This window comes from Rhopalosiphum maidis, chromosome 3 (genome assembly GCF_003676215.2).
Source record: "Rhopalosiphum maidis isolate BTI-1 chromosome 3, ASM367621v3, whole genome shotgun sequence".
NCBI classification, from domain to species: Eukaryota; Metazoa; Arthropoda; class Insecta; order Hemiptera; family Aphididae; genus Rhopalosiphum; species Rhopalosiphum maidis.
Genome location: NC_040879.1, coordinates 39,386,499 through 39,398,617, shown reverse-complemented (window position 1 = coordinate 39,398,617; position 12,119 = coordinate 39,386,499). Strand labels below are relative to the sequence as shown.

Genomic DNA, 12,119 nt, shown 5'->3' with positions numbered 1-12,119 from the left:
TTATTGATATATATAGAAAAAAAAAATGTAAATTGACTCCAAAAAGTCAAAATATTTTGAAAATCATACTTAAACCCATATACTGTGTAGTATTGGTTATGTTACTTTTTGTAGTTAATCAATAGAACAAACTACATAAATAACAAATAATATATTATCATTTCTCTATAGGTTCTTTATTAATATTATACACATACATTCGCATCATACATGATGTATTTTTAAGTATACCATATTATTGTCCATTGACAATACAAAAGCCAAATATAAGTTTAGTTTACTTAGAAAATATGATAAACCAAAAGTAAGTTTATGTTGTAAATATAGATTCTTATATATTAATATTTAGAATGTAGGTATCTATGACTACTGCCTATCAACAATTGTATTTACATTATTATTTATCACAAACTATTAAAATTTTATTATACTATAAAAAATAAAAAGTTATAAGCTATTTAATATTATGGATTCTCCTTTGAACATAGAATTAAACAGAATAATGCAAATTGTATTAGAAACAATTAGAATCAATCGATCAACAACAGTAGACGTATTATTAGATGCTTTAAAATTAAATTACCCAAACGTTAACACCATTCACTTGCAATACAAACTCAATAAAGTAATTCGTGAACTGAAAAATGAAAACGTAATTCATGAAATCAAAAAGCATAAAATAGACTTTGGTCAAAATGTTCATTGTTGGACTCAAAATATGTTTTTGATTGATTTGAATATAATTCAGTGCCTGAAAGTACTTGATAAACTTTTAAGTGAAATGTAGGTTTATTAATAAATATTTTTAATGGATTGAAGATAAATTTTTGATGGTAATAATTTTAAAATACACATAAAAAAATAATAACTTATAAATAATATAATATAATACTTTAATTCATATTTAATAAGTAGGTAGTAGGTACCAAATATAGGTTATATTATAAGAGATAATGTAATACAAAAATAAGAAGACAAAGAGCCGGAAATTTAGTAAGTAACAGGTATTTTTATAGGTCCTAATATCCTACCAAGCTTAAAATTAATCAAGAGCCAAGAGGCTTTAAATTATTATGTGATTTTTAATCCTAATAAAAATATATATCTAAAAAACATGGTGAACTTAATAAATAAGTATTTCTTATTTTTAAAACAAAAATTTGAAAATGCCTTTTCATTTTTCTTTTATTCCTACTTGACATTATAATATAATACATAAAATATAAATATTCTAGAAAAAAACTACAAAACTATTGAAGTTAAAACATCTATAAATTAATATAAGAATGTAAAAATAAGGAAAAAATATCATACAATTGGTAAACAATTTCAGACTTTCACTAAAATTGAATTAGTTATTATTTTACCTTTAATAATGTACTTGAGGTCATTAGGATCTGAATTCATTGTATGTAATGCAATCAAAAGCTCAGCTGGACTGACTAGAGGATTTGAGTTTGAATAGTTTTAAATGTTTTAATGCCCAAAATTATGGGTATACTAAATTACCTTTAGTTAAAGAAACATAATTAATTGTATTAAACATTAATCAATTAATAAATTTTGGTAACTAAATACATTTGTAAACCAATGTAAATGTTTACAACATTTGAATTTAATTTTATTAGTTGAGGTAAAGCATTCAAAATATATTTCTTATCCAAACCGGATATTGTTGGTAAGTAAGTACTTATTAAAAAACGTATTTCAACTAACTAATTTTCATATAATTTTTTAACTCTTTATACTAACTCTGTTGATGGAAATCCTATAATAATACATAACATATTTATTCAATGTATATTTGTAATATATTTTAATTATATTTAATATCTAAAAATTTAATTATTATTATTTAATGTTAAGTTATTCTTTTGGATTTTGTATATTTTTTTAGTATGGTGCTGAACTGTATTTAAAAACCAGTATTTAAATATTACAGATAATTAGCATTATAAACACATATTAAAATATATTTTGTATTATGTTTATGTATCAAATAAATACAATTATTTGATAATTTAAATAAATGTATAATTAAATTTGTTTATTCATAAATTATTAAAAAAACATTATACATACCAAAAGAAAAGTCTGAATTGAGCATACATTAAAATTTTTAATCAGCTTCTAGAAGATTGATGATTCATGCCATTCATGGTGTTCTATTAGTTAGCCAAATTAAGAAAATACATATTAGATTACTCTGATTAATAAAATATTACCAAGATCAAAGAGAAACTTTTGAATACCTATCTAATTATGTAATATAAACCTATATATACATAATACTGTATTATTTAACAAGTTTCAGATTATAATCACCAATATGGTATTATAATATTATACGTATACTAGTATTATTATGTTTTTATGTAGATACAGTAAGTATTCTTATTAATATATTAAATAATTTGAAAGTTAAATATATTTATGCGACTAATATATTATTATGTAATAAGAATGCACATTTATTACATTTATGTACAGACACAAAGACACAGGTATAAATAAATAATAATAATACAGTAGACGCCGCTTATAAGACTCACGGATGTAAGGTTTAGTCGCTTATTAGACTCAAAATCGTCTGGAACGGTCCGGACGTATAAAAATACATTAAAAAAAAAATCGGTTATAAGACTCAAATTTCATAAAATAAATAGTAGAAAATAAATTTTTTTGGTTATAATTTAGAAAAAAATTGGTATTGAAAAATTAAATAATATTCGTGTTGATTATTTCTAGTTTCTGTTGGTACCTTATAACGTATAATCATTTTTATCGCAGATAAAAGTTCACATTTACCGCAACGATTGTCGTTATATTTTCGGAATATTAGAACAAAATAAAAAACAAACTAAATTTTTCAAATTTTTTTCAAAATAAATAATAAATACATTATACATACATCCTTTATAATTTTTTATTAATATATAATTTTTATAATATTTTTATATGTAATATTTACCTATTATAATTTTAGTTTTTTTTATCAGAATTATTAAATTTATTCAATAATAAGTATGTAATATGTAATATGTGTTAAAGTATTAAAATTTAAGCAGAATATGTAGTAAAATAAAATTTATAAATACGTAGTTAATTTTTTTTTCTACTTCGCCTAAAAGATTCATTCGGTTATAAGACTCACTTTGTGCTGGTCCCAAAGTGAGTCGTATAAGCGGCGTCTACTGTAATTTATTTTTATTTATTTAATTTAATTTAATGTATATATGAATACTGAGTCGAACTGAAAAAACATATACTGTAAAGGTAAAGGTAAAGGTAATAAATATTAAAAATAGGTTTTAAATTGGTTAAACTTTACACTATATACTATACAATATATTGTTAATTGCTATGGAAATTTATACAATGACAGTGTTAAATTAAATTTGAAACAAAAATCTTTTAATATTAGCGGCATAAAACATTTTATTTTATTGACCAAGATTAAAAACATAATATTATTAACAAATATTAAAAATAAATACATTTAAAAATGATAATTTTATTTTCAACATAATATAATATATACAAACCTATATAAACAATTAATATTTAATAAACAATAGTTATTTTATACAATGTATACGACACTATACGTATTACTAAATATAGTTTTTAAATTAGTTAATTTTAACAAATTTTTAGTTTGTATCAAAACTACTAGAGTTCGACAAAGTGTTTGATTCTAACTTTTTTCATAATTTAAGCGTTTTTTTTTTGTGTATTTATTATGAATGAGATTTGCACTGGGCATTACTGAATCCCTGAAAAAAACTCACAAATTAAGAGTTGTGTAACGTGGCTGATACCTGCATTGAGCTTGAAATCAATACCTATGTATAAAAATCATAGTTGTTGATCGTAATCGTAATGCAAAATAAATTGCACAATAATAATAATTATTGCAAATAATTAACAATTATATTAATTTAATTAGCGAGTTTTTGTGGAGCTTGTTGGAGGTAATGAAAACAAACGATACGAAGAGATTTGTTTTAAAAAAATTATTATTATAGGATACAAGAAGACTAAGATATTGAAAAAGTCGTTTAGTGATGGAGGAAGTATTTAAGTTACCCATTAAACAATTTTGATATAAAATTATTGGCCAAACGATTTTTAGTAAATTGTTTTTACTCTCGGTACCACCGCGAAAATGTGCTTATTATTTGAATAAATGAACACTAGCACCTAGAATAGATTATTTGATAACATTTTGTTTATTTTTTAATAATAATTCATTTTTGTAAAAATATTAGGTAAGTAGTTCAAAGATAATAAGTTTTAATTAATTAAATTTATTTTTTTATAAAATTAAATTGCAAATTATTGTTTATCTAGAAGTATTTTGGATTAAGTTAAAACTATTTAATATCATCTTATATAGGTAAAAATCTTATTTTTATTCGAAAATTATTGTTTGGTAAATTGAACACATTCCAAAAAGTCATGTTTAACTATTAATATTTTGTTATATAATTTTAAATGAAAGGACGCCAAATATATTAACCTTATAAATAAACGCGATTTTTCTATAGTTTTTATCATTTTATGTCATATAAATAGGTAAACTTTATAATATTATCAAATACATAATAACTTATTCTGTGGAATTACTATGGCGTTAGTATATACATTTGAGAAGAAATATACGGCAATTATATGACAAAGTCATATATTGTGTATACAATAATTAATAACGATATGTGATTTGAAATTATGAGATCTGTGAATAAAAATGTTTGTAAGTAGGTACGGTATTTGGACGAAAAATACGAACTTTTTGCCAAGATCGTATAGTCTTAACCATTTTATAACCTGGCAGCACGCGGAACAAGGGTCTTCGAAGACTATACCTAATCTATAGAATTTAAAAGCTTTTAGTTAGTCAAATTTTTACAAGTCAATACAATTTTTAATTGTAAAATATTTATTAAATAATGAGACAGATAAGAATACCTGGTAATTAGTATATGCGTCACACGGTACATCATATATGATGATTGATGAGTAATGTATACGATAACGATTCGTGATATATATTTAAAAAAAAAATTATCGCTGTCCCTGGGAGTGCCTGACAAAGAGTTGTTCGTGTGTCGGATGCGACCCTTGAGCCTTAGGTATTTTCGAATTTGGAAATTCCAACTATAGAGCATTCAAGGTTAAATGAATCACTAACGCTGAATTTACAAAATGATTATGTATATAATATTCTTTTATTATAATGTAGAGTTCTGGACTAAGAAATGTAGTAATTTCAATAGCTGTGACGTCGCGTGTCGGTCGCCAACAATATAGTGTCAATGAATATAAAGACTGAGATATATGATATATGTGTACAGTTCGTGTTATGTATACCGGAGTCGGTATTAAGAATTAAGATCTCAAATAAGCAATCTGGCTCAGTGGGGGGGGGGGTGATATATTTAAAACGTGAACCTATGCAGTGGCGGCGCCAATGCCTGGCCCTACCAGTGGCCCTACCACTAACCTGGTCTTAGACATAATAATATAGTCATTTTTCATAAGCAGAAAATCTGAAAATATTAAATAATGGTATTTGTATTTTGTTCACTGTCTGTAATTTAACAATATAAATACTTCTAAATTATATTTAATATTATATGATAGTTATTGATAATATTCTTAGAATAAACATAGACCTGTAAACTATTGATAATATATATACACACTACACACTTTTGATTATATGGGTAAACCTCCGTGCATCTATAAATAGATTCAGTGGGACAGTTATTCTGTGCTAGATTATGCTCATTATCAATTATTTCTAAAATTATCATTCATTGTATTGTTGTAATTTGCACTTATGTTATATTAATTAATAATATTATTCGTTTGTGAAGTGTGCTCTGTGAAGTTGACAGTACCAAGTGTATTCAGTATTGACATATTGTCTACCTATATATTGTTTTATGTGTGTAATTTATCCAACCGTATGATTTTATTAAAAAAAAAAAATATGTCGAAGAGAAATACAAATAATATTAGTGACTTTTTCATTAAGTCAAAAAAACAAAAAAGTTCTATTAACAATATTACTGAAGATGAGTCTGGACACAATGAACCGAAGTGCTCCAGTTTGATAGTTTCTAATCCTATAACCAGGTATTTAAAATTGCCTATTAATTATATATTAAATATTTAAATACCTGTATGTATCTTGAATATAATATGTTCAAGTATTTTATAGGTATAACTCATTATTCAGTATTGACATTGTATATTTTTCCATAATCTATTAGAACTGAGAACCTATACTTTATCACAATGTAATTGTAATTTGTAAGTATCAGTTAATTAATAATTTTTTTTTTTTTAAAGAAATATTCATAATATTGCCATTGAAAGCAATCAAGAATTGATGTCTAGTGATAATGATGATTATGAAAATAACAATTTAAGTAGGTTAGTGTCAATTTAATTTTCTAATTACCTATATTATATTTTAATAATGGGTATGTAATGTGCAATGTGCAATCATGTATTTATCAGTTAAGATCCTGTGAAATATTGAGGTGGGCTTATATGTTTAGTTAGATACATTCCAGTTATATTGTGTTAAATTTGAATTTTATGATAAATAGTTAAATTATTAGCTTAGTAATCTTATAATTTATGTAGAATGTAGATATGTAGTTAAAAATTAAATTAATTAAATTTTGATTATTTTTTATATTTTATAATACCTTTAATATTAAGAATTTAATAATTAATGTAGCTTTTATCTGTATTAAGAGAATTTTATTTTTAATATTATTTTTTAGTGATGATTTAAGTGAAGAAAGCAATTGTGAAAATGATATAGAGGTAATTAACAATTATAATGAACATGAAGTAGCTGCAAAATATTTAACAAAACCAGATAGTTTTTGACAAGTACCTGGGCCTAATGATATAAGTCAAAATTTAGACGAGGGTCCTACTCAACACAAACTAAAAAAATATCCAAAAACTGTTTATGGAGTCGGTCAAACAAAACGGATGAGAGGTTTTAATTCCAACTGGTGTGAACTTTATAAATGGTTGGAGTACAGCAAAATTGAAGATTCTGCATTTTGCTTTCCTTTTAGATTTTTTTCCAATAAATTAAAAACAAATTTAGACACAAACTATAGAACTACAGGATACAAAAACTGGAAAAATGCAATGTCTGCCAAAGGATTTCCTTTGCATGATAAATCTGACGAACATAAACAATGTTTAATATCATGGGTAGAATATAAAAAAAATAAAAATAAAAATACTTCAGTATTATCTCAAATTTCAGACCAATATGAACGTTTAGTAATGGAAAATAGAAGATACATGAAGGCAATCATTATTTCATTAGGAATGCTGGCAGTTCAAGGACAAGCTTTAAGAGGACATATTGAAAATGAATAGAGTTTTAATAGAGGAAATTTTATTGAGGTTATGAGTGCCATTAGTAATTTTGATGATGTAGTTAAAACAAAAATGAATGGACCCAAAAATGCAAGGTATTTACATCATTCAATACAAAACGAAATTGTTCATATTATGTCCACCATGATTCTATCTAAGATTTCTAAAGAAATAAATGAATTAGTTTATTTTGCAGTCATGGCTGATGAAACAAAAGATGTATCTAAGACAGAGCAACTTTCTATTGTAGTGAGATATTTTTTCCACGGAGAAATAAAAGAGAGATTTTTAGGTTTTACACCTCTTAAACATTTAAATGTTAATTCTCTATTTTTGCATATAAAACAAGTTTTAAGTAAATGCCAAATTGATATCAACAATTGTGTGGCACAAACATACGACGGAGCAAGTGTTATGCGGGGCCACATTAATGGTGTACAAGCTATTTTTTAAAAATGACGTCCCTCAAGCAATATATACCCACTGTGTAAACCATAGACTAAATCTAGTAATAGTTGATGTAGCAAAAAATATAGAAGAAGCTGATTTATTCTTTACTCTGTTACAAGAATTATATGTTTTTTTTTCTAGTTCTGTAGTTCATTCAAAATTTATTGAACTACAAAAAGAAGTATTAAATACAAAAAAACCTGTAGAAATAAAACGCCTATGCCTAACAAGATGGTCTTCGCAAGTTTATTGTTGTAAAGCTATAAGAAATACTCTTACAATTGTTCTGTTACTTTTAAATAAATTATCATTTTCAACTAATAAAAAACGTTCTCTTGAAGCAGAAGGACTATTAAGAAAAATTGATTTTAAATTTGTTTATTTACTATTGGTATTTGATGATATTCTTTCTCAAATACAAATACTGAGTAAATACTTACAAGATGTTAAGGCTGATATGGCTAATAGTATTATATTAGTGGAATCTACAAAAAAATACTTTTTGGATTTGAGAAATCTTGAAAAACACAAATTATTTTATAACGAAGCAACAAATATTTCAAAAAATTGTAATATTACACATCCATCTGAAAAAGTTAAACAAAGAAGAATAAAAAAATACCAAAAGAGTTGGAAAAATTTGTATATGAAAATAGCAGTATGGAAAAACAAGTGCCAATAGAAGAAAACGAATTTAGATCGGGAATATTCTATTGTATTTTGGACAAAATAACAAATGAGTTAGATAAGAGATTCGGTGAAAATTCTGATATAATAAGCGGGATAAGTGCTCTTAATCCAGAATCAACAACATTTTTAACATACGACATTATACTTCCTTTTGCAAAAGCTTACTTAGGTGACATAGAATGCCTAAAATCAGAATTAAAAATATTACTAAAGTCCATGAACCGTTATAAAATAAAAAATAATGATAACAACAATGATATACATGTTTAACGTTCAGTCTTTCGATTCATCCGGTGAATCAGTTAATGAGTTAACAGTGCTGTGTGGAGTACGAACGGTTCTATAATAAGTGCGCTTACGTTGCGATATTAGTATTTACTATTTTGATTATTCTTGAGTAACTGTGGACTTTAAATGGACAGTAGAAAGAAATGCCGAAGCTGTTAATAACACTTATGTAATGGGACTGGCATTAAAAGTACATCGACAATTATTAGAAAATATATTGAAAGCCGAAAAGAACGCTGAATGTGAATATGTTCAACATGATTTTAGATTCAGCTACTATATCTATTCTCGTACTACTCCGGAATGTCAGAACGCTGAGGACGCACACGTACTTAAAGTGAGTAATATTTCAAAAATATTTTAAATGTATAATATCTATAGATAAAGTAATAGTAAAATAATTATATTAGTAAATAATAATAGAGTTTTATTTATATTTTTGTATACTATTTTCAAATTTACTTCTGTCTTATAATCACAATAAAGACTTAAAAATTGTTCTGTATTAGTACTTACATTGTTATGAATATTTAATTATTTAAAGAACAATTAGTAAATAATTAAGATTAAATTATTATAATTATTATAAAAATGTTAATATTAGAAAATTCCAAATGTTAATGTTAGCAAAAAAAGAGGAGAATAGGAAACTTGGGACCAGAAAAATTGGAAAAATTTTGTTTCATTTAAAATTTCCAATAGCCAATTAATAATGATGGACGATAATCGTAATAGGTACATTTATTTTTTATTTTTTTATTTTTTAAGAGATAATATACAATCTATTCAATATAGCATAATAAGTATATGTGAAAAGAGTAGTTATACATGAAAAGACTTGATTAAGAAATCACCCTATGGTAACCCTATAAAATTGAAGATAGGAAGGTGGGAGTAAGAAGGCAGGAAATTTATTAAGCAGTGGGTAAGGTGCTCATTTTTTTTTAATTTAAGAGGTCTCTGCACCATCTTCTTTTTAGCCTCCTACGAGGGTTTTCGGGAGCGTTAAGGAATTTAGGCTTTGAATCAGAGGATTTTCGTGATTGTTTAGGCGTGAGAAGAATCGTTTGTAAAAGATTACAGATTCTTCTTCTATAGATTTCATACGTAAGTCGTTATGAAGGGTAAGATTAGAAATGTAAGGTTGGGCGTTTGTGATTTTTCTTAGAGTTATATTTTGATATGTTTGAATTTTGTTTAGGTTCGTTTTTTTGGCTGTACCCCAAAACTGTAGTCCGTATGACCAAATTGGCTTTAACAGTGATTTGTAAATTAATAATTTAGTTTTTAAACTTGAACATTTATTATTTGTAATTAAATTTTTAAGTGAGCGGGAGCGAGAGTTTAAAATTAACCTTTTTGATTTGATTTGTTGGTTCCAAGTTAGTCTTTTATCAAGTATGATGCCAAGATATTTTACTGAATTGGACATAGGAATTGGTATATTGTCAACTGTGACAGGTGTGCAAAGACCACGTTTAAGAGAGAAGGTAGTGTGAACTGATTTACTGTGGTTGAGTTTAATTCTCCATTTGGTATACCATTGGGAGAGTAGATCAAGATGGGATTGCAAATTGGCTGAGGCTGTAACTGGATTTTCATGGATCAACATTATAGCTTTATTATCGGCATAATCGGCGACTAGGGTGTCTTGTGAAATGGGTTGATCGGAGGAGTATATATTGAAAAGAAGAGGCGATAAAATGGCTCCTTGGGGTACTCCTGCATTGATTGGGGCTAAATCGGAAGTGCAAGACCCGAGGCGAATTTTGAAATATCTATCTGTTAAGTAAGATTTAATAAGAAGTAAAAGTGGCGAGGGGAGAAAATTACGAAGCTTGAATAGGAGGCCATCGTGCCAGACGCGATCGAATGCCTGGGATATGTCTAGGAATGCACAGGTACAGTATTGTTTGCGTTCGAGTTGTTGAGATGGCATCAACTAGTCGATGTTTTTGGTGGATTGTACTATGGTTGGTACGGAAGCCGAACTGAGATGGAGGAAGGATGTTATTGGTGATAATATATGGGGAAATGCGCTGAAGTATGAGCCTTTCACAAATTTTTGAAAGGAACGGTAAAAGGCTTATAGGCCTGTAGGAGCCAGGGGAGTCAGGTGGTTTATTGGGTTTGGAGAACATAACGATGTGAGAGAATTTCCATAGTAAGGGGAAGTAAGAGAGTCTTAGAATTGCGTTGTAAATGTAAGTTAATAGTATGATTGCTTTTTTCGGTAGACACTTGACGACTTCTGCGGTTATTAGGTCGAAGCCAGGAGATTTTTTGTTAGAGTATTTTAAAATTATGTTTTTCACCTCGTTAGGAGTGTAGTATTTTGTAGGAGGTCCTATTGATAAGGGGGAATCTAGAAATTTTTTAACGTTACACATGTGTTGGTTATCAAGAATATCAGCGTGGGGTTGGAAAATATTTGAAAGGTGTGATTGAAACACAGCAGCTTTTTCTGGGTCACTAATAGCTAAGGAGTTATCTTCTTTCTTGAGAGGGGTTGAGATAGATTTATAATTTAGTAACCTTTTGGTTTCACGCCAGAGACTGCCATCTACAGCCGACAAGCTGTGTAATTTCTGCTTCGATTACTAGGTCATTAGCATATCACTATACATATAAATTAATTATACTTAACAGAAAAAAAAAAAAAAAGTACAAGAGAAATAGTTAGAATTAATTAGTTGATTTATACATTGAAAAGTTGGCTAAAGTAGTTTGAGTAGGTATTTAATTTATGTTTTGCAAGAGCTTTTTTTTAATGAGTTTGCAAGTTTATTATATTTTATTTTATGCGATGGGAGATGGGAGACCTGGTACCTTGCTCTTGCCCTGCGTTTTTCGACAATCAGATTACAGATTTCTTCTGGGAGAAGGTGTGGCTTGGAATTTAAGTTTCTATTTTTGCCGGGCTTGGTGGTTGCCCATGCTGTCGATTGAATGAGATTTGTTAGATTATAGACTGCTTCGTCTATATCTGTGCTGGACTTAAGTTTAATATTTAAGTTTATTTTTTCATTAATTAGATCGTGGAATTGTTTACGATTAGTTAAGGGGGAGAATAGTTTGGGAGGCTCTATACGAACTGACGGTATTGCAGAGATCGAAAGTAATACGGAAGAGTGGTCTGAGTTTAAGTCTAAAGTGTTATAGGTAGAGCAATATAAGTTGCCCGGAATTTTAGCTGAGAAGATATCTAAAATATCTGGGCTTTTTTAGGAGAGGTAGGCCAATAAGTAGGTCCAGGTGGTGATAAAATT

At 27.0% G+C, this 12,119-nt stretch overlaps 1 protein-coding gene across 1 annotated transcript; it reads left to right on the top strand.

The window, feature by feature from the left end:
- The first annotated feature begins 466 nt into the window (after window positions 1–466).
- LOC113557924 lies at window positions 467–6,912 on the top strand. Its single transcript, XM_026963462.1, has 5 exons — window positions 467–783; window positions 5,390–5,432; window positions 6,044–6,144; window positions 6,361–6,444; window positions 6,804–6,912. The coding sequence occupies exons 1-5, from the start codon at window positions 467–469 to the stop codon at window positions 6,910–6,912; spliced, it is 654 nt and encodes a 217-aa protein (XP_026819263.1).
- Window positions 6,913–12,119: the final 5,207 nt, after the last annotated feature.